Source organism: Cyclopterus lumpus, chromosome 18 (assembly GCF_009769545.1).
Source record: "Cyclopterus lumpus isolate fCycLum1 chromosome 18, fCycLum1.pri, whole genome shotgun sequence".
NCBI classification, from domain to species: domain Eukaryota; kingdom Metazoa; phylum Chordata; class Actinopteri; order Perciformes; family Cyclopteridae; genus Cyclopterus; species Cyclopterus lumpus.
The window spans coordinates 12,011,930-12,036,104 of record NC_046983.1 but is presented as its reverse complement, the minus strand read 5'-3'; the positions used below and the strand labels follow the sequence as shown (position 1 = coordinate 12,036,104).

Genomic DNA, 24,175 nt, shown 5'->3' with positions numbered 1-24,175 from the left:
TGCAGTCTCTTTAAAGCAGCCCGGATCAATAGTTATATAATGACAATGGTTAGAAAGAGGTGGCGGACCCACAGAGAATTAACATCCAACTCTGACTCCATCCTCCAGCACAATGCTAACGTGTTAGCCGTTACAAGCGTCCAGCTGTAATCTTTTGGCATAAATATGCCGACATTCTTGTCGCCTTGTACAACACAGTATGCAACCTTTCCTGTGAGCTGGTGTTGAAGTCAGTAAATATGACAGGAAGTCTGGAGCTATGATTGAAGTCGCTTCAGTGTAATGACATTCTCTTCTTTTGGCTAGAGGTAGCCATTTATCTTGTAATTCACAGTGACGAGTGTGATATCTATCTCCATGATAAATAGCAAGGCACTGTGACAAATGCAAACACACTTTCTCTTTCTTATTTTTTTTTCTTCTTCAGTATTGTCAGTTAGAACCATATAACTCCACATTTCATGCCGTTGGCATTTTTATTTTAGTTTAAATCTTTCCACTTTCCGCCGCACACTCTGTGAGTTTTATGACCCGGCCCTCTGAAAGCCATCCAGAAGCCATGTTAACATTTTTTGGAAATACATTGTCATCAGTGGGGGGAAATGGACTTAGTTATCTGAATTCCTGAAAACAAAATACAATGTTTCATGTTATTTGTGATACATATGCATATTTCCTAAAACCACATTAGCAGGCTGAGCAGGGGAGAATTTGTAATGTGCCCGTGGCGGCCCACCGCTCTTTTATACAATGTCACAGAAACACACCGCTGACCTTCTGAGTGATACAGTTCTGAGCTGTCTAGACGGCGGGATGGTGACGGACAAATAAAGAGCAGCAACGCAGGAGCGAGAGTGACTGTGAGAAGTAAAAGTAAAAAGTTTAAAAAAAAAATAAGAATCCACGAGCAGCAGGACATTAGTGGGCCAAATCAGTGCATGCATGTGTGCCTCTTAAATTATTAGTATCTGTGGCTATCCGGAGAGCGTGAGAGAAAGGGAGCTAAGACGGAGAGAGACAATGACACGGAGTGAGAGAAGAAAGCGAGGTAGTCATGCTAGACAGCGCCCTGGGCTGAATGAAGTGGACACCTTGACGTTAATTATTAACATGGTATTCGGCTTTTCATTCAACTTTGCCTGTACAGTTTTTCTTTCTCTCTCTCTCTCTCTCTCTCTCTCTCTCTCTCTCTCATACATATATATAAATATAAATATATATATATATATATATATATATATATACATATATAAATATATATATATATATATATATATATATATATATATATAAATATATAAATATATATATATATGGACAGTGCACATGTGTATATATATATATATATATATATATATATATATATATATATATATATGGACAGTGCACATGTATATATGTATGTATGTATATATATATATATATATATATATATATAAATAAATATACATATATAAATATATATATATATGGACAGTGCACATGTATATATATATATATATATATATATATATATATATATATATATATATATATATATATATATGTGCACTGTCCATTAGGTTGAGAAGAGTAAATATGGATATGCTTCCACACAAATACTTAATGAGCAGGAAAAAAAAGCATTTCATTTATTGCATTTAAATTTCACATATTCATTCACACGGCTCATCAGGTGAGATTCAGTTTCACTACAACGCCTGGAGGCCGTGCAGGACACGCACAGAAAGGGCTCCGCTTTGCAGGGATTGGAAAATTAAAAATATTAAAACTGACAAATTTGATTCCAACCGCCATTCGAGTGGTTCCAATAACGGAGGCTCCACTGTGCCGGTTGAGTGTGCTTCCAGTTCGAGCACGTATCCCATTTCTACATGTTTGTGCAGTAAAGTGTAGCCGCAAACATCTGTCTTGCTGTATGCTTGATTAGTCTCCTGACGCGGGCAGGACCGGCTCGTTTACAGTCTGGAATTCAATGAGGGATAATATCGGCCCATATTTAAGGGCAACGTGTGTGTGTTGTGTGTGTGTGTCGCCTTATTGTTGCCCCAATGCATTTGAAGATGTGTATATATTAATACCAATGTATTCACTATATTGTTGTTTGTTTGTCTGGATCCAGTTTGCTGAGACGGTCCATGTCAGAGTTCGCTTGTGATGCAGCTGACGACTCTCTGAAGTGTAATATAACAGCATCACAACGCATTCCACTGCGTGTCTTCGGTCTTTCACACTCAGATACAAGTAAAAGACGCCGCGAATACCACAACGTACCTCCATGACGACCCATTGAAGAGGGCATTCATTCAATCTTAACTCGTGAATTTTGGTTCCATTTGGGACTTTTTCTTTGAATCTTTTTGATTCTTCTTAAAGTCCTCTGATGCCAGCCAGAACACTTCAGGGCGACGGCCCTCGTCACGACCATCTGGCCTTGCCACAGGGCCGCCGCCCGATTACAAGCCCTCTGCGGTTCGCTTCACGTGGTCACCAAAGTGGATGTGTGGCCGCGCAGCGATCAGCCGCACCATTCTGACACGCTTGCTTGCAAACTCCTGTTTTTGTGTGTTTATTTATTTATTTTTAGTTTGTCGCATGTAATCGCAACTGACAGCGCATGAAGCACAATCACCCTGTTGGGCTTTGAAGAAACAATCTCAAGGACACCAATCAAATCTAGTTTAAATTCATTTTGGCCAACACAGATTGGCATCCAATCAGTCGAAACATCCCCAGTTGGCACGGAGCTCCCAGATGTGAAACGGAAACACTTTACGGCTGCTTTGCTGGGAACAGAAGTGCCTTTGAGTGACTCACTGATCCTCCATCTTCCCCTTTTTTTGTTTTTTTTTATCACGGAAAGTTGTTCTGGATAGAAGTGTTAGCCAAATGCCAAAAACTGTGTGGTTGTTATTGCCCGCGATGCTCAGTCAACGTGTGTGGATGTAAAGCCTGAGTGAGTCGAAGCGGAGAGCAGCATCCGTCTCAATGTGAGCAATGTTTTACCGTATATTTCCGTCCTCGGGGATCTAGCAGTTTGATGTGAAACACAACAATGTGCAAAGAAACCCCGGGCGGCCAGCAGACAGCCACTCCGTCACTTTAACACAGCGGTCAATGCTAACAGCTGCATCGGTCCTGTGTGTACAGTACGCTTGGCCTGCTGTGTTAACTGGAGACGGAGAGCAATTGTAGAAAGAAAAAAAAACGAGGTTTTGTTCACAGAAAGGAACAATTTAATGAATTGAGAGGAAAAAACACAGTGTAGATTTTCCCAGGGGCAACTGCCTCAGTACGACTGTGGAAACAAAGTGCCCCGATATGGCACACAAGTAATGTGAGAGACGGCTCATGAGTTCAAGTTTACAAAAAATCCAGAAAGGAGAATTATTAGGGTCCGAGCGACTGACGAGTCCGAGAGGACCCTATTGAAATTGCTTTGTCTACATTGGGAGCATTTCTGGGGCACGTAGACATTTTTAAAACTAGCCATATTTGGCACGCTTGTCAGGCTTGGTGAAAATAGCCATCTGATCAAGGAGTCACATTTTTGCAATTCATAGTTGCTCTCTAGCGCCCCCTCCAATTTGGACCCGCGACGCCCCTCACCCAGAATGTCCGATTGACTTGAAGTTGTTCACACATGTCCATATCCACCTGCTCTACAAAAAAGCCTCACCCCTAAGGTCCGCTTATTTTTGTGAAAAACTCCTAATTGACTTTCTTAACTACATGCTTGGTCCAAATCAACAAAACCTGACTCTTTACTGGGCGACGGCAGGCTCTTTACTAGGCAACTCTTTACTTGGCGATGGCGGCTCTTTACTGGGCGACGGCGACTCTTTACTGGGCGACGGCAGGCTCTTTACTGGGCGACGGCAGGCTCTTTACTGGGCGACGGCAGGCTCTTTACTGGGCGACGGCGGCTCTTTACTGGGCGACTCTTTACTGGGCGACGGCGGCTTTTTACTGGGCGACGGCGGCTCATTACTATGCGACTCTTTACTGGGCGACAGCGGCTCTTTTACTTTTTCTTGCCCTCCTGGAGAGATTGGGATTGCATTCAAATATGAGTCTGATTGTTTGGAAAGCTATAAGAAAATGACCCTGCTTCTCATTTGATTTATTACCTCAGTAAAACATTGTAAACATGAGTTCATGAACTCAATCTAGTTTCAAGTCTTCTTCAACATAGCATGTTGTTCGTTTAGTAAATAATGTTCAGCTTTAGAGACAAATAGACCATAAAGCGGAGTATGTTTTGAGGCATGGCTACCTTTTGATTGACAGGTCGCTACCACGGCGTCATCTGGTCTTGGAGTTGTCCGTGTTTTTCGTCTTCGAACTTTAATCCTTTCACAGTGTGTAATTCAGTTCATGAAACATATATATATACACACAGCGTATGTCACATCCCTCGCTCTCTCTTTCCTCCACACTGTCCTGGTGAAAAGGTCCCCAAAGAAGAAGAAGAAAGTACCAGTGTGGAACATTGGACTCTATTCCCGCATCACATAAAGTGCCGATGACCGGCCTCAAGCCTTTAAAATCAAAGGGGAGTGCTCTGCATTATGAAAATCACAACCTGGAAATTGGGGCTCTGAACCTTGAAACGGCAAATTGCACCGGTGTAGATGTGCTTGGGCAGTCCTACTCGCAATTTCCTCTGCCTCAGCATCTCATTCATTTACAGTATGAAGACGATCTCTTTCAACTCGGCCTCCATTTTATGTTAAAAAAAAATAAAAACTCCTGCCCGGTGAAGGACAGTTCTATGAATATTTTAAATATTAAATTCAAATTGGAAACTACATTCCTATCCACTCATGGCCGTGATCTAGCATTCGGCTTCATGTTCAGGTGTATGGATGCGTAAATGATTACGGCAATCCGATGCGCGGCGGCCGCGGCGCCACATTTTGTTGAATATCAATGTGTGTTCATTTATCTTCAGCTTGAATTTGACGGGGGGGTGGATGGTGGTCCGTTCACGTTGTCGTTTGTCATCATACAATACCGTTGTTGCACATTTCGCTTGCATGCTTTATGGATGGAGTTATACAGAGTTTTGATCATTCCGAGCCATTCGAGATGGACAAAATTGCATTGAAAAAACAAACAAAACAAACAAACACAGAGATTAAATGGTTGTAAAAAAAAAAAGAAGAAGAAAAAGACTGTTACCAATAATGGTTGTTCAGCATATCTACATTGTCTGAAAATATCACCCGCATATCATCAGTGTGGCACAACATTGCTGCAGGTTTAATTTCCTGCCCTCGAGGGCCTCCATATGTTGTTGTGGTGGACAATCCATTCCTCCCTCTCTCTGCCCTCCTGCCAAGTGGTTTGGAAGCGTCCATCCTCTCCGTTTCTAACTCCTCTCATGCTTGTCCTTCTCCGCTCTCTCGCCTCTCTCGTGTCCCGTCTGCGCGTTGACTTCCGCTCACGTCTCAGGCCTCCGACGGAGACGTTTTACAATCCACGAGCAAGCCGTTGAAAACAATTCTGTGACTGGTGTTGAGGTATCAGGATTAGTGGGGAAGGAAAACATTTGAGCCCGACGCGAGCAGAGAAAACCTTTTAACTCTGCATTTTGTACGTTTGAGACGGATGCAGATGTTTTTTTCGGTGGCTTATGGCGTTCTTGACTCTTTCTGTGGTGGGCGATGGGAAAGAATGATACACATGTGACAGAGCTGTGAAGCTATGGGTGCATGTACTGGTCAGTCGATCTTATACCCTCTGGTCTGCTCAGGCACTGGGTTGCAATTACTTTTACCATTATTAAAAATGACTCAGGACACACAAATATGAGTATTTCCTCCACAGAGTATCTGAAAAAGGAGATCACTGGACCATGTAGGGTGAGCCTACAACAGACAAAACCAGTGCATTTCTGGTGCAGAATCCATCTGAATAAAATCCACAGGAATATTGTGTACTGTACTGTACACAGCGTTTCCTTTTATAATTATATTCACTGTGTTAAATACCAATTATGTATTGCAATTTGCAGACTTTCTGTTCAGAATGTTAAGTAAGACTTATATTTTGTTCTTTTGCAGTTAATCTATAATCTTATTCTATGATCTTTAACACTTTTTCTCGTGTGAAGTCCTAACCTCTCCCCTCCTCTGCTCCGTTCCTTCCAGGTCTTCCGGACTGGAGAGGGCATGGGCATCCGTCTGGACAGCGCCTCGGCCTTCCAGGGCGCCGTCATCTCGCCCCACTACGACTCCCTGCTGGTGAAAGTCATCGCCAGCGGGAAGGACCTGCAGACAGCGGCTTCCAAGATGAGCCGAGCCCTGGCCGAGTTCAGAGTGCGAGGGGTCAAGGTAGGACACTCGGCCGCGCCGGCGCCCCCCCCCCCCCCCTCGAAGTTACTCATTGTTTCCTGTTGGCGAGAGGAAACGGCCACCTCTCGAGCCGGTGGAAAACTCAGCGAAAAAAAAAGAAAAGCCGGAGGGCCTCTAGTTTAATCAGCAGGTGCAAATAGTTGTTGCAGCAACATCAGCAAAAAATGGGGGGGGGGGGGGGTTATTAAAAAATAATGAGCATGCACGGGTTGTTCATGTACAATGCAGGCGTACGATAACGATGTCGTGAACACCTTTCATGCACCTTTTTAACCAGCCTAATTATCAGTGTTTAGTTCTGAAAATGGAAATTGAATTCATACCATCAGAATTGTACAAACAGACTTAAGCGGCTCGGAGTCAGCGCCGTACAAAGATTTGGTTTTGCGTGAGAGTGGCACACCAAGTGGAACCAGTTTATGAAAGGCACCGTGTGACAATACTCTTTGTGTTCTACTTTGTCAGATTTTCTGAAAGTAAATTGTCGATTTGGAGACACAGAACTCGAGACATGATGTTTGTCTTGTGCTCATCGTTTAGATGTCTCCTTTCTTCTACTAAACTCGCAAGTAATTTGTACATTTGCGTTCCTGAATATTTTACCCCTGCAATTGAAGGGAAATGAACAATGTGCTCATCTGGATGACTATAAATAACTCAGGCTGGGAAGCTCACAAAAGAGACTTTTTTTTCCGGCTCAGCCCTTTGAGGTGCAAGGTGTTATATTAATCGTCTTACAGCTTGAAACAGGCCACTGGGTAGCCGAATTCTTAGATGTTTTTCTTTTTTGTAAACCACGAGAAAAAAGTCCACAAAAAGTCTATTAAACTGTGTAAAAATGAAGCGTTTGATTTCAAGGTGAAGCGAGCTCCGTCGCTTTCCGCGGTCAACACGTCTTCATCTCTCTGGCTGTGGACATGAAAAGGATGAAGAAAGTCTCATCATTCTAAGGCATGTCTCCTTTTTGTTGCAGCTCAGTAAGAAGACACATTCCACTCATTAAGTCTTAATTCAAAGCTGAGATATCGCGACGTCTTTTGAAAAGGTTCGCTTGATGAATCCGTTTTGTGTCAGAAAATAAGCACGGACGCTTCTTTCGTATCGGAAAAGCATATCATGTCCTCCTTCCTACTAGAGTGTGAATGCACTGGGAATGGATGTCAGCAGTGGTTAACGCGAACCCTCTCTTCCGTACAGCGTTTCCACCTGTGGTGACCTGAACATGAGGTCCATGAGACTAAAGGGATTCCTGTAGCTCAGCTCGTGGCTCAAGGTCATTCCTCAATCTGTTTTGAATCAGTCGTGAGATGAAATTGGTCTCTTTTTGTAATTGTGCAATTGTAATTTCTCATTGTCCCATCTGATGGAGCGTCTCCCAGGACCTGGTTGTGGACACTTTGTCCTCGCCGCCGTAGATCGTGCCCTTCCTGTGATTGGAATCGGTTCTCAGTGCGGAAACAGGATTGTTTTTAGTTGTTTTTGTTGGTAAGAACTAGAAGCCCGATGAAGGCGCGGTGTGCAGCAGACGAGCTACTGCGAGCAGCCTTGGTGCAAACGTGCTGATCAGACTTGAAACGTTAATGGAGAACATGGAGGAACTGTCACAAGCTCTTGAATTCTAGACGGCTAGTGGCAGACGGGAACCTTGGCAGCTCTGCTGTGGTTTAATGTCCCAGAGTTCAAACTAAAGAAGTACTTCTGTCCTTGCCAACACACATTAGACGTTTGGGTTTTGTAATCTTACCAGCTAGCTAACTGCTGCCATCTGGCATCACAAGTAGAAATCTGTCACTGAGGAATGGAAACCACATGGGCTTTGGTTCCCATGAAGCTGGAGCCTGTGCTACAGACTAGAACTAATGAACATGTCATTCAGTCCTGTGAGATAAACAAAAATCAATAGTTTGAAAAGTGATGTCAGCTTGACGTGGGCACCCAACGTCAATTAGTAAATCATTCCCCAATTCCCAGTCTGTTAACCATCTTAATTCATTTAATTTGGCCGTTATCTTGTATATTGATTTGGCATACGCGGCTAGATAAATTGAGTCCTCGAGGACCCCGTGCGTCTCCGGGCTAATGCCCCACGAGTACACTCTCATGGGTCCAAAAGGAACCATCGAAAATGTCCAGGACAAGAATTGTGGTCCGGCTTCTTACTGGTGACTTTCCAACACAGCAATAGCAACTAATCCAAGGAATGCGTTTGGTGTGTTCACAGAGGCTGTTTTGTTGTTGTTGTTGTTGTTGTTCTTCTTCTCCTTCTCCCTTTCTTTCTTCTTCTTGCCCCTCTTTATGTCATTAATACTTCTTCTTCTTCTTCTTCTTCTTCTTCTTCTTCTTCTTGCCCCTCTTAATGTCATCAATACTTCTTCTTCTTCTTCTTCTTCTTCTTCTTGCCCCTCTTTATGTCATCAATACTTCTTCTTCTTCTTCTTCTTGCCCCTCTTTATGTCATCAATACTTCTTCTTCTTCTTCTTCTTCTTGCCCCTCTTTATGTCATCAATACTTCTTCTTCTTCTTCTTCTTGCCCCTCTTAATGTCATCAATACTTCTTCTTCTTCTTCTTCTTGCCCCTCTTTATGTCATCAATACTTCTTCTTCTTGCCCTTCTTTATGTCATCAATACTTCTTCTTCTTCTTCTTCTTCTTCTCCTTGCCCTTCTTTATGTCATCAATACTTCTTCTTCTTCTTCTTGCCCCTCTTTGTCATCAATACTTCTTCTTCTTCTTCTTGCCCCTCTTAATGTCATCAATACTTCTTCTTCTTCTTCTTCTTCTTGCCCCTCTTAATGTCATCAATACTTCTTCTTCTTCTTCTTCTTGCCCCTCTTTATGTCATCAATACTTCTTCTTCTTCTTCTCCTCCTTGCCCTTCTTTATGTCATCAATACTTCTTCTTCTTCTTCTTCTTCTTCTTGCCCCTCTTTATGTCATCAATACTTCTTCTTCTTCTTCTTCTTCTACTCCTTGCCCTTCTTTATGTCATTAATACTTCTTCTTCTTCTTCTTCTTCTTCTTCTTCTTCTTCTTCTTCTTCTTCTTCTTCTCCTTGCCCTTCTTTATGTCATCAATACTTCTTCTTCTTCTTCTTCTTCTTGCCCCTCTTTATGTCATTATTCTTCTGCTTTTCATGTCCTCCTGCGAGTGGCTTCTATAGGCAGGATAATTCCTCAGAGAGTTAAGTGTAGCACAACCTTTAAATTCCAGCGAAAGCCGCATCGCTACCAACCGAAGTTTGAATGACTCGGTTAACTCTTGACAACATGCTGCTCTCCACTGTTGTGTGGAATTATGTTTGGCATTTCAGAAAGCCTTGTTTATCTCCCGCGTCCTGTGTATGTGCGTGCGGCTGCCGCCCTGTACACACATTTGCGGGGGTGTTTGTGCAAAAGGATGAGCCGCGTGTGTTGAGCATGAAAATGTCACACATCCGGCAGCAAGAATGAGAGAGAGAGAGGGAGGGAGGGAGGGAGAGTGACGGGACATGTGGCAGGAGGGTAGATCTAGGATAGAAGAGATGGGGGGCTATCAAGATGGAGAGAGTGTAACATAAAAAGGACAAAATGGTGCATCTGTGGCCGTGGTGTTTGTGTCTGCGATGCATATCGCCGGCTACATTCGGGACGCGTGCTGACGGTTTGCGCATCAGGGTTCTCGAACTGACCTTGAGGTAACCGACCCGACAGAGAATTCAGTTTGTCCTCGACGACCGAGATCACAACGAAAAGGAATGCGTTCACATATCTGCCGACCTTAATGGCTAAAGTGTAACCGGGCGTGCAACAGGTTGTGGTAAGAGCGATGGTTTGCATTTGAAGACTGAAGCAGGAAGAAGAGGACAACTATAGGCCTGATGTTCAGGGAACTTGGAGCTGAGGCGAAAGACGGGGGCCGATACACACATTATCTTCCGAGTGCCTTTTTATGTTCAGTTTTTTTGGTATCATTTCCAAGAAAAAAGTAATGGATCAAGGGGGGTCACCCCTGCAGCACTACATAGGGTTCTCATTTTAAAGTGAGTCGGCTGGAAGCATTAATTAGTCAACCAAAGTCTTCCCTTTCACAGCGCTGACAGTAACGTGATTAACTAGCTTTTAACATGACGGTCGACCAGTTCTTACTTGACCACACGGGGACCTTTTTGCCTCGTCTCTAAAGTCCTACACACACTGAATTGTACGAGTGCTTCATGTCGATGGAAAGTGAGGGAGCATCTGTCCTGTGCAGATTGCTCATCACACAGGTTGATGGTTTGTCATGTGAAACCAACTAATGACTGAATAACTAATGAGCTCGGGAGCAGACACATGTTGCAGAACATCAGATGGTTCATTTTGATTCCTGGAACTGTGTGTGTGTGTGTGTGTGTGTGTGTGTGTGTGTGTGTGTGTGTGTGTGTGTGTGTGTGTGTGTGTGTGTGTGTGTGTGTGTGTGTGTGTGTGTGTGTGTGTGTGTGTGTGTGTGTGTGTGTGTGTGTGTGTGTGTGTGTGTGTGTGTGTGTGTGTGTGTGTGTGTGTGTGTGTGTGTGTGTGTGTGTGTGTGTGTGTGTGTGTGTCAGTTGGCCAACAGAGAGAGAAATCAGAAATAAGTCTCAATATTCTGTCCAGTTTTTTGGATACTTCAACAAACGTGTGTGTGTGTGTGTGTGTGTGTGTGTGTGTGGGGGGGGTTGTGTCAGGGTGTGTATGTGGGACTCTTTGCAGTTTGTTTCCTCAGAACTCATGTTTGAGTCACCGAGGGCTTTGCTTCAGGCAGTGTGGTTTCATCACTGTTTATCTTGACACCTCATCTGTAAGAGTGGGCGAGTGTGATGTGACCTGAGGTTGTTTGACCCACCTGTGTGTGTGTGTGAGTGTGTGTGTGTGTGTGTGTGTGTGTGTGTGAGAGAGAGAGGCTGGGTGAAGATCGCCCTCTAGAGAGGCTCTTTGAAGAACCTGTAATGTTTCGCTTCGTGATAGCCCGCCAGATCACAGGCTTGTTTCCATGGTAAAGTCACCACAAACATATACGCCTGAGTAAGATATATATATATTTTTTTACTTTGCACTTCACCAGGGCCACACTGGACCGGGTCCCAGTGGCTTTGACCAGAGTTGCTTCCTGCTAAACGGATCCTTATGGTCTACTCCCCTGTGCCCGTTATTACATGATTATTACAGTTCAACTCATGCTCGACAAATGACTGATTTACAATCACATGAATAACCGCTTACAAAAATGTGTAAATACAGCTGGAATCCGTCATATAAACTACACTGTTGCATTTTCTCGTGGAAAGGATCTGCAGGTGTGTAGTGTGGTGTTGACTGGGCTGTATTTGGGGCACCGGGACACCAGTAATCCATCCTCACTCTGTTCGCCTGCTTGTCTCTAGTGTGTCTGTGTGTTTGTTAACTTGTGTCAGGGTGGATTTGTGAACACGTCTGTCTGGCCGAGCTCTCCTCATTTTCCCAGCGCCTGTACTGTCAAACTCCTTTCTTTTTTTTCTTTTTTTTCTTCTTTTTTTCACACACTTTTCATTTCTGTAACTGCCTGCCTTGTAAACAACTCCTCTACTCTGTGTTTTGTTTTTTCCCTTCTGTCAAACTGTTTTGTCTTATTCAGTCAACCATTACATACAATAAGTAAAGCCACAATCTAATATATATATATAAATAAAGCTTTCCTACTTTCTCCCCCGTCTCCTTTCATGAGCAACGTTCTGGATCTCTTGTTTTCAGATCCCGGAGCCACCGGTTAACGGTTCACTGACTTGGTTACATGTTTTCTTTTATGATCTCAATATTTCATATCTGCATTCTGTATTTTTTTTATTTTTTTTTAAAACCCAAACGTTTGCTCTTTTTAAAGCTGTTATTCATATTTATAAATTGTGATTGTCAAATCAACAACAGTTATTGTTTACTCCACGCACTAAACACTGCTTCACTCGCATCCAAAATTAAGCTCACACATAAATCACCAGCATCTTGTTTGTTTTTTTTTGTTTTTTTTTGGGAGTACAAATAAATCAGCGCTTTGTACATACATACATCATAAATCGCAGCTTTACTTATTTCTCTCTCTCATTGTCTTGCAACGACAGCGAGAGCAACGGAAACAAATGTCGGGTGAGTTGCATCAATTTGGCGGAGTGGTAAACATCAAACAACAGCAATTAGTTTGAGCGTGGCAAAAAAGGCTTTCCGAGGTTTTTAGAAGCCACATCCACCACGCGGCCTCCCCTGAAGAATGGCTGTTCTCGCAGAGCACTCAATCATCTCAGACCTCAGTAGAGCCCGTACAACAGCAGCATGAGGAACAAAAGAATGTCTCCTTGGTGGAAAAGCTCGTTCATTTTGTTAATTTTCCCTTCATCCAGCCAAGCATCTTTTGTCCCAGCCCCCATCCCTCTCTTCACAGCAATCTCAGCGTTAACCTAATTTTATTTATTTGCATCTCTGCAAGATTATAAAAAAAAAAAAAAGGCAAAGCAGAGGAGGTGGTAAAAGGAAATAAAAGTCTAATCAACGAAAACAGATAAATCATTTAAACACAGCATATGTTGATTAAACAATGAAATCGGCTTCGATAATGACACAGGGGGGCCGGGAACAGGATGAATCCTTCTTGCCTCTGATCTGGAGTTGGCCCTCACGTGAACATTTGCGTCATGCTTCAAGGCACGAGAAGCCAGAAGAACTGATCCAGGATCATCCACTCAGCATTTACAAAGACGAGGCGAGAGATGGGAAATCCATCATCATCTCTGACTTACCAGTGGGAGGAAAAAAGGCTTTAGACACACTCTGAGAGCACTCACCATTTTTTTTGGGTCACATTTAGGCACACACACACTCTCACTCAAAATGACACAATCATATGCTTCTTTTGTGGGGAGGGGGGCTGGGTCATCGGTCCATCTCTTCTTCATTTCCCACCTCTAACAACCACTTCATCACGTGTGCGCGCCGAAGTCCTGGAAAAGCCTTATTTCAGGAAATGAAATGGAAGAACATCGAGAACGGTGAGGATCCAATGGGGCAGAGTGAATAACTAGGGGAAGTCGTTTGAAAAGGAAACTGAGAAAGGAGAAAGCAGTGGTCGCGCTGGTTGAAAAACAAAACATCAAAAGTTGCCACTAATGGGGGGAAAAAGGACGGGAAGAAAAGCAGAGAAGTGACAGGCGGACTTGTTTACCACTTGTTTAGTGGTGTGAGCGGAGAGGCAGGTGGACTCCTAAAAAGTCCCACATAAAAAGCCTTAATTTAGAGCCTTGAATGCATTCAAATTTCAGATGCACTTAGGCAAAGCCTCAGTTTTACAGGTACTGCTCAACACTGAATACACTGTGGAAAAAGCCTCTTTCATCATCAATTATAATAAGCAGTTTTCTGTCTGTTTATTGTCTTTTGACAACTGTAAACACTTGGGAACCTGCAGCATGTGTCTCTGGTATGAGAAAAGTGTGCCATTTGTTTTGTCAGTGCAGTAATCCAATGTTAAGCATTAATATTACGAGCCACGTGCTTTTGAAAGCGACCGCCGAGTATAGGAGCATCATCCGATTTTTCCCATTGGGTTGCTTTGGACTGTAAAGGTGTCATCGCCCACGACATTGGAACATTGTGTTGGACCAGTCGTGCCCTTAAAGTTTCTATTTCACTCCCTCAGTTGAAGTCGGTTAGCTTTAGATCCCAAGATAAATGTGCTGACCTCTTATTGAATTTCGATGCGACCTAAAGCCGCGATAATGCCGTGTTCTTAAAGTTTTTTTTTTTATCGCTTCTTGTTTTGACCTCAGGAAAACCAGACGGAGAGTCCTGAGCCGCTAAGACAGGGGGAAAGAAAAGCAAAGAGGCAAAGTTGTTGCGATGACATGCGGACATTGAGCCACTCGGCACCGAGCATTTCCCCGTCAACACATAGTAGCGATGCGACAACAATTACTCGGAAAACAGCTGTTTTATGGGGTGTGGGGGTGTGGGGGTGTCACACACGCGAGCACATTTGCCCAAATGGGACTTACCGGCTGAAACTGCCACTCCAGCTTAAGAGTCTGCTATCATGGAGCAAACACGCACGCACTTTTGGCAGAAAAGTGCGTGCCCCCCCCCACCCCCCCCCCCAAATGACACGTGCCATATGTGCTCGTAACCAAAATCGGGATCCTGTGCTGTTTGCACACATGTTCACACTCAGCAAGTTGGAGCTGCTTGATGTCAACTGGGACTTTGAAGCCATAATCAGGATTAAACGGCTGGAAATCTGCTGTGACAAAGCGAAAGGGGGGAGGGGGGGAGGCAGAGACGGAAGGAGGAGAGGGAATGGGTGATGATGGAGAAGAAAACTGAACGCGGAGATACGGAGAGGAAGTTTCCACTTGGATGAGACCTTGCAAGATATTAATGTGAATCAGTTGCTTTCATCACCTCCTCTTATTCCACTCCTCTCCTCTTAATTCCACTCCTCTACTCCTATTCCACTCATCTCCTCTTATTCCACTCCTCTACTCTTATTCCATCCCAAGACGAACCAAACACGTACCAGGTGTTGCTACTTCCAGTCCGATTTGGCACCTTCGTCAGCAGCAGAAGGTCCTCATCTCCTCTTCCGGCCGTGGCGTTTTTGTTCTTCCTTTCTCCGCCGCGTTTCCTCCGCCCTTGAAAATTATTCAGGGAATCAATAAAACACGTTGTTGTTATATTTTCTTTTCAGGCATTCTGCCATTCTCATTCTGTTTTCTTTTGTTTCTCATTCTCACACCGGACCCTCCAAAAATACATGGTTGACTGCAGAATTGACACCTGGCGCATGTGGATATGATGTGATGAAATATCACTGAAATGATGTCCTTTTTGTCAGTTGGTTTTCAGCATACTCAATGAGCTGGCTAACTCACTCACACGCACACACACACACACACACACACACACACACACGCACACACACCTCTTTTGTTTGTCTTTTCTCTCAATCTGCTGTAACGGCACAGCTGGAGTTCAGCCGCACGGACGTTTTAAAACACAACACACTCTCCCCCCCCCCCAGTAGCAGTCAGGACGTCTGTGTGAATATTAATTTATAATCGGAGAGAGAGATGGAGGAGTTGGGAGGGAGGGGGCGACGACCTTGCTGGTGTGAAATCTGATTGGTTGGGTGAGTGATGCACTTTCCGATGAGACGGGCTATCCGTCATGGCGTCCACGGTTTGGGTCACCTGCAGCTCACCTTCAACTCGGCGATGTGCGCTCAGTTGACTCCAGCGGAATCACAACAAACAACTGTATAATAATAATAATATATATAAATTAATGGTGTGTGACCTCGGGGACAGTCGGGCGAACCAGTTACTCTTGAGAAGTAGCGACTGCATGTTAATTAAGTTCAGGTCCACGCTGTCGCGTCCCCGGTGACGTTTACGCATCCCAGTGAGGGGGGGGGGGGTTACCTGTGTTCTGAAATCAGTGGGACAAGGACAAAAAACAACTACAAATACAAAAAGAAATACCACGGTTAAATGTGCCTTTTGAGTCTGAGAAGTGGTGTCGTGCAACGTCCTATGCAGCGTGCGTCGTCGTGAATATTGAGATTCGGCATCTGTCGACGGGCACACCAACGCCGACATACTTCCACGCACACAGGAGTAAGTGGGGTCCGGGGGGGGTTAATTAAGGGTCGGTACACACGCTGATTAATGGATGTCTTCTAATACTCTCACACACACACAAAGATTAACACAATTTGCCCGCGGGACAATTAACGCACACACTCAAGCCCGCTCATTCTCATGTAATGGGTCAAACAACAAACACCATTGCATAACGTGTTTGCGCCGCGTCGTGAATACATAGTTCTCATTCGTGTTCATGGGGGTTCCTAGGCCACACTGGTAGGTTTGCGTCCCTTGGAACTAAACAAGTGGAGCCAATCGGCCCTAATAATTGATTCAATTATTATCTGAGCTTTGGGTGTTTGATGTTTATTCCCTTTGTGCTTTAACTACGTGGTTTTAGAGGACAGGGTGGGCGAGGAGGGGGCTCTAAAACCTGCTTTTTATTGGAACATAATTCTGGAAATGTCCCAGTAGCTTTCCGATCACGTACAGCCCAGCGTCCAGCTGTCCTCGGAGCGACGGTGTCATCGGCACAGGAGTTGAACTGTGGCGGCCGGTGCATCTGTCTCGCAGGCCTCTTGTGCGTCCCTCAAGAGTTCTTCTTTCCCCGAGTCTAATTGAACGCGGCGTGACGACGCCGCAAACCCGATTCCTCTCGGCCCGGCTGGTCGCCTCATTATTCCAGTCACACGCGCAGAGGGAACAGAATGCTTTTTCCAAACAGTTCATCTCGGGGGCAGCGTTAAATGCAGCGGCGGTTTATTGTTGCGTGCAGTGAAATGGGACGACGGCACCTGTGTGCGCAATCTGTTTTCAAAAAAAAAAAAAGAACGCGGCGAAAACCTTGGAGGCAAAATCCGATCAGTCAGATCTGACAATTTTGATCATTAAAAGCAAAGCAGTTTTCCTATTTAAAAAAAATAAAATAAAATGTATGTACCGGCAATACTGGAGCTGGCAGGTTTATTTTTATATTTCAATGCCATCACACACCTCCTTACTAGGTGTGCTGGCTATTTGACAGATGGGTTCGCTTCCCTTCCCCCCCGTCGCAGCATCTGGCAGCCCAGTTTTAATGTTTTATCTTTAATTTCTCTGCCAGAGCCGGAGGTTGACCTGCTCTGTGTGCTCTTCCTGATAAACATTACAACCTCTCGCTCTGGGAGTGTCTGATAGCTCGGGATGAATTATGGGCTTTCAGCGCAGTTCATCAATACATTCATGTGCCTCTCCGCACTCATCCGTCTCTCTTCCCCTTGTCCTTCCTGTTGTTTCTCGACTCCACTCCTGACGGCGTTAAATGCCAAACTCGGCATTAAGTGCGTATGAACACGTATATCATAGGGCGATGCAGCCGTACTCCACGAGTGCACATAAATGGGTTGGATGGGGAAAAGAGGACAGTGAAGTGGAGGTACACTTGATTGTAATTTCTGAGCCGAAGTAGAGTTCTTGTCGGCTGTAAAGAGAACCCCATAATAGCTCTCCAATTTTCGACATTTACAAAGACCTCGTTGAAAAGCCCTTTGCAGGCGGAAGGCCGGCAGAGGTGACATGTTTAAAGCCGTGTTGGACAAAGCCTTTCAGAGTGGCATTTCATCTCAAAGTCTAGACTGCTGGATCGATATGGAGAGAGGGGAAAGAAGAAGAAGGAAAAAAAAAAGGGAGACTAAAAAGTCTTAAGCTCTGCCAGCGGCCCCTCGAGGCTGCATTATTCGCCGAAACTTCCAGTCTTATGGTGTTGGACGGCACAAACACAATGCTGATACATTTCCTGTTTTCAAACCAACATTCGTGCTTGCTATGTAAAGATGATGTCATGATGGTCTGTCAGCGAACCTTCCTGCAGCTCTTCCAGTAGATGAGTTGCATTTCTACATTTCAAGTGGCTCATTTGGCCCGACTCCGGGGTCACAAAAGTCTTCTTTTTCTTCTTTCTTTACAAACGTAATATATTCCACAGTGCTGCTGTGTGTTTCTGTTCTGAGAGGAGGAGACGAGTTCCGGCCTGCGTCTCACGCGGCGGCCCCTTGATCAAAGAATGCATTTGCTGAAAAGTTAGCTGCTTCCTGGGGGCCTCGGGAGGAGTAACGCTCTGCTATAAAGGAAATGTGGCACTGTAGCACAGGGGTTTGTTCACGGGATTATTTACACTTGTGAATGTCTGGGGTTTTTACACACTGGAAGCCTGTGGGGCCCAGTGAATCAGAGCAGAAAGAGGCTGGTCAGAAAGGCCGAGTCATTCCCCATCCTCAGTTATAAGCTGAACCCCCCTTTTCCTTCAAGAATGACCTCAAATGACCTTCTCTCTGCTGACTCATGTTCCTCTCCACGCCGTCCACCTCGGCTCAATCCAATTCTCTCGTAACTTTTTAAAAAATGTTCTCCCTTCTTCTTCCATTTAAAAAAGAAATAAATCAAATCAAATGAATATATTTTTTTTTAGGTGTTGGTGCGCTATGAACTGAAGCTTATTCTACCACTACCATTACGTTCCCTTCACCCTAAGTGGCTCTGGATAAGAGCATCAAGTAAATGCCTAAAATAGGAAATGGAAAATGTTCCCGCAAATCCACGACATCTTTCTAATTTTTTTCTTTCGCTGCTGTCACAAAGCTGTCTGTCAAAAATAATCCTTACAGAGATAATTGGATAAGTACCTTTGTTCTCCTGTCAGCGGGCTGGACTTTCTTTTTCTTTTTTAATGGATTGATATGATCTCATTAAATCACAGCGAAGACTGGTGACAATCAAGTAGCTGGACTTCAAGTATCTGAGTAAGCAGCAACAGAAGCATATTTATTGGTCAGGAACCCTCTGTTCTGCCTGAACAATCACAGATTTCTTTGTAAATAATGCTCGTCTGTATGATTGGCTTTGCATCGGGCTCTCTGCTATTTCAACTAATCAAACAATGCAATTGCGTTCAGGTGAACGGATAAACAATCCAAACAAAGGCAAAGACGAAGATTTCAGGTCTGAACTTGTTTACGTCTGGAAAGCCGGCCAACGGTTTGAGCTGCTCGGACAGCGTTTGAATAAATCAATCGGCGGGTCGATGGAGAGGGAAACGGAAGCACAGAGGTTGAAGAACACGATGGAGGATTAGGGTGAAATAAAGTGTGTGGAGATTGAGTCAAAACAAGGGAAAGAGTGCCATTAGGAGGGTTGGCAAAATGTTTAAGAGAACCGGAGGGATGGGGAGAAAGAGAGAGATGACTTTGGTAGAGCGCCTCCTCTTTCAGCCGCTTTAATGGCTCATCGAGAACAAAAAGTCTCTCTTCTAATTCTAATGAGTTTAATTACGGCTCGCCCCTTTGCCAGGTGTTTGGATCAGCTAATGTCTGTATTCATTAATTGTCAATTAAAAGCGCATCAGGTGCGACAGCCTTCCCAAAACTCATCCGGCTCTCGGTGCAAACATTTCAGAAAGCAGAAGTAAGTGTTTGTTGTGTTCAGACGTTTCGGTGACAGCCCACAGACGGCATACGATAACGTTTGGATACGAACTGACGATGGGTTTTAGGATAAGACACTCTAAAGGCAAAGCGGACATTTCTCTTATCTGTGCCTTTTTCTGTGACAGGATTGGCAGTTTTGCGCTTGGTTCCCGCGATGCGGCGCCTTGCTATTGAAGACGAGTGGCGGGGGGTGGAGGGGGCGGAGTGAACGATGGGGGGGGGGGGGGGGCGTAAAGAGTGCTCAGATCTGTGTGGGCGTGATGTTCAGAGGGACCCAGACTCTTTATTCCCCGAGATTTTAAGCAACACGTGTGACAATGGGGGGTTGGGGGGGGGGGGGATGCTTTTATTCTCATTTTACTTTTCTCTCGCCTACTTGTCTGATTGTTCTCCATTCTGCTTTGCTATCTTAGTTACTGATCAGTGTGGGACCACATAATTAACTATATTTTATTCAATGTTTTTGGAAAATCGACTTTATTTCTCCCACGTAAACTGTGCTACAATGTTGTAGCCCCACACACACACACACACACACACACACACACACACACAACAAATTCGACTTCTCCGTGTGCCTTTGAAAGCCAGTGCTGACTTTGACATTCAGGCTTTTACCGCGAAGGTGTCCAGATGAAGGATAAAGGATAAAAGACTACTTCTCAGGCCACATTCTTGCCCTCGTTCCAGCTCAAGCTTCCAGCTTTTTTTCTTTTCTTCCTTAAGTCCAGTTGCTGTGGCATTTGCTCTCAGATGCAAGTGGTTTTAAAAAGATAAATATATATATATATATATATATATTTCAAAGGGATCGCTGCCATGAATAAGATTCGCTGTACTTTGTTCAGTTTGTCACATTTTCCGTCCGCGCTAATGATTCCATACGATGTTGTCTCGTGGTTTGGTTGAATATCGGCTCTCTCCAGACAACATTTATTCAACAGTATTACAACGACCAAATCCCAGACAATATTGAATCCTATATCCCAAATATTGATATGAATGCCCAGCTCCACAGTTGGCATCCATGGCTTGGCACGCAGCAGTAACTGTATGCCTGCACTGACACGTTGTCATGAGTCTGAAAGTCGGTGGCAGAGGGACAGCTTAAAGGAATGTTCTCTTCTTCGTTCCTTCAGGGCTCTTTAAGGGGAAAATTATGTTCAGTCGGGACTTTTAAAAAAAAAAAAAAATACAATGTAGCATCCCAGCATAGTGCCGGACTGTGTAATGAAATTGGTCAAGCGTGCGATATTTGGGTGGTTGCCAAATGCCGTTGTGGTTTTATTCTATTTAAAATGCACTTAAAGCACCACAGTGGTGGCTGTGTGCGTGCAGAACGAAGAGCTGCACAGTCATTCTGCTGCCTTTCTTCCATTCTCCTATGCTCATTTTATTGTCCTGTCGTTCACCGGTGGCATCCGTTTTCATTTACACAATAGATATTTCATAATCCACGTCGGCACAAGCACAAAAGGACGCTGATTAAACCTCACCTTTCATTGAACCCTGCATAGATTGTAGGGACTAATCAGTCACTGCTCATGTAGGTGACTGACCTAAACACCGGGTGTATGAAATGATGACGGGAGTCTTCATCACATGCGAGCCTCTAGCTAAAGGACCTTGTGATTCATTAATTCGTCGCCCGGTGACTGAAGCTGAGTCATCATTTCATTGGAAAACTTGGAGTCCGAGGCTGCTGCCGTTTCCTCTGAAAATCCTACAAAATAGTTTTTGAATATCTTTGGTGTGCACTGACGTCCTTAATGCAATCTTTTTTTGAATGGGCAGGTCTTTCACAGGAGCAAGTGAATGGATAGATAGATAGATAGATAGATAGATATATACTTTATTAATCCCCAAGGGGAAATGTGTTATCATAGTAGCGCCCAACACTTTACAGACACCAAATGGAATAGACTAAATAAACTAAACACACAAAATAAAATAAAATATAGGAACAGAGATGACAGATATATACAAAATAAAAAAAATAATATATATATATATATATATATATATATATATAAAATATATATACACACAATAGAATACAAATAACTGTGCAGTGTGTATTAAGGAAATTAAATTAAATTAAATGTAAACAGAGTGTGCAAACGATAGCAGGCGATCTCTCATTTATTGTGTTGAACTCTACGAGCTCCTAGTTGAGTATTCTCTTTCCTTGCATAGCGAATGGGTTTTCATTGCGGCAGGTGGGTGGTGAGCGTCTTTTGAAGAGAGCGCTGAGTAATGTGCCGCGCGGCCTGACATCGCCGCGTGCAGTCGAACTCGTAAAAAAGTCAAAGAAATAAATTTTTGCCTCGGCGCCGTGGTGGTGGTGCTGCTGCTGGAAAAGCAACGGGGGCATTGTTGAAGCTTCACTGTTCCCCCGCGTCGTCTCCATGCCGCGGATGTTTGGCAGCGCTTTGATCTCAAGCAACCACGAGCTAAGCTGCGGCTTAAGATGCAACGTATGACAATATGCGGCCCACATAGCTGCGGATATCGTATATATACACCCCTCACCTCGAGAGACGTGAGTGACAGCCCATTGTGTCTCACAACAAGTCTATTTTCTCCTTCCAGTCGCTTTTCATGACACGTTTCCCCCCCCCGAACATCTGCAAAGTTGCTGCCGCTGTAGAATGTCTCCTCGCATAGTTTGTTTTCCAGCAGTCTGATGTTATTAAATGAATCCATTACACCTTCTGCTCGCAGATTCAAATGGAAACGGGCTTTTATATTAGATCTAATTGTCGCCAGCTGCCTAAACAAACACTCTTGACTGCCTCATTTTGCACATACCTTGTGGGATCTCTTCTCACATTTAGCTCGAAACAAGTAATGCGCACGTCCCACGATTGTGATGAACGGCAAATAAAAAAACATGAAAACTCAACCAGCATTCTGAGTGATGACAAAAGGAATCGGAGCGCTCTAAAGTTTTATGTACCACGTTTCAACCCTACGCGGGTCTTCCTCAGGCAAAGAAGCAATGCAGCTCAATGTTTTTAATCATAAGCAAAACGGGCCGGGGGCAGAGGTGCACTGTTAAGACCAACAGCTGGATCATATTTGATTTTAGTAATGAATATGACACTCATCCGTTCAATAGGGACAGACGGGAAGCCTTGAGCGAGTTGGTAAAACTCCCTTTAGCATCGGTGTCCAGGAGATTTACACACAACTCTCTAGGGATGGTAAGTGGTGTTGGTTCTGGGATGGGAGTGGATTTGTGGGGTTTTAGCCTCCCTAATTAAGTATCCACAAAAGGCCAATGTAAGCTGCTTGTATACAATTTAGTTCATTCACTAATTAAGTAAGCGTGTGTGTGCGTGTGTGTGTGTTTGTCATTCAGCAAGCGAGGGATGAGCACGAGAGATGCTGAGGGTGTAAAGGCAAGTGTTTGACACGTGGCTTTCTTCTCCTCTTTTACTTTTCTCTCGCTCCCTATTCTTGTCCCCCCCTGTTGCTTCCTCTCTAGGAAGATGACACCTCATTGTATCCGTCACGTATTCCTTTGCCATCGTCTCTCACACACACACGCACACACACACAGATTTCCTTCCGTCGCCCTCTCGGAAAAGAAACCGCAGAGTTGTCTCAAGATGAGAAGAAATCCCACTCCCTCCCTCTGATCAGGGGTCTGCAGGGAGCCCGCAGGGAGGATGAGTCGGAACGAGTAGGTGGTAGCATCGCCTCGTGGAGGACAGTAGGAGGGAACGAGGAGTGAGGAATGATGAAAAGTGGGCAGGGAGGGGAAATGTGAAGAAGATGGGCAGTGGGCGGCAATGGTGAGAGAGAGAGAGAGAGAGGCCCTGCGGTGCAAGTCCAAATCACATCTGGGACTAAAATAAACGAGAGAGAGAGATAAAAAAAAAATTGGGCATACTGGAAGGTAATGGGGAGCACAGAGAGAGAAAGGCGAGCGACGGAGGAGTGAGCAGGAAAGACGTGGAGCGAAAGCTTTCTGAGAGAACCTGTCAGTGAAGTGACGAGCTCCCCCCGGTTGCAGCGGCAGACACACGAGTTAAATAAGGGAAGTTCGGGCGGAGGTGAAGGAGATCGAGGGGAGGGAGGGAGAGGAAACTGCTGCAAACAATCTGAGGGCCACGGCGAGCGGCCGGTGAGGGAGCTAAATGGGGAAAAGGACGGAAATTGGATAAACGGCGAGATTGGAGAAAGGTTCGGAGAGGTCGGCGCATCACAGAATGAGGCTTCTGGCAAGATGCAAGCCCCCCCCCCCCCCCCCCCCCCCCCCGCGTGGTGTTGTTGCAGCGGAGATTTCTAATGCGACTTTCTGTACACGTCATGCACCAAATGGATCAATATGAACTAACGGCGTGCCGGCGTTCTCATTTTTGCTGAATATTTAAACGTTAAAATTGGCCTACTTCCCCCTCATGCAATTCATATTCTCTCCATGGCAGACTCGTCCTTTCACCTCACGCCGCGCGGTCGTTAAAACATTTGAGCGGCAGACCCCGACATTTCCCCGCATTCTAAATAATTAGTATGCACCAATTTATGCTGCAAGCGCAACGTGCAGGTACCAGTTGACTGCCTGTTTAACGAACTATAAAAATAGAAAAGTAAGGCTCTCAGGCATTCAGTTTTTGCTTCAAATTTGTATTCTCCGTTGGATCCCAACCTCTCATTTAATGGCCTCCTTGCTGAGTCAATACGCGCGTAGGCAAGATTTGCTTTTAGCTCCTCTTTTGTGTCTTTTGTTTGTCTTTTAAATGTGCAT

General features: G+C 44.5%; 1 protein-coding gene across 1 annotated transcript in view; it reads left to right on the top strand.

Moving 5' to 3' along the window:
* pcxb (pyruvate carboxylase b) overlaps window positions 1-24,175 on the top strand; it is a 243,787-nt gene that overhangs the window by 106,386 nt on the left and 113,226 nt on the right. The window contains exon 12 of the mRNA XM_034557049.1: window positions 6,156-6,338. Within this exon, the coding sequence (XP_034412940.1) occupies window positions 6,156-6,338 (183 nt within the window). The remainder of the gene's footprint in view (window positions 1-6,155; window positions 6,339-24,175) is intronic.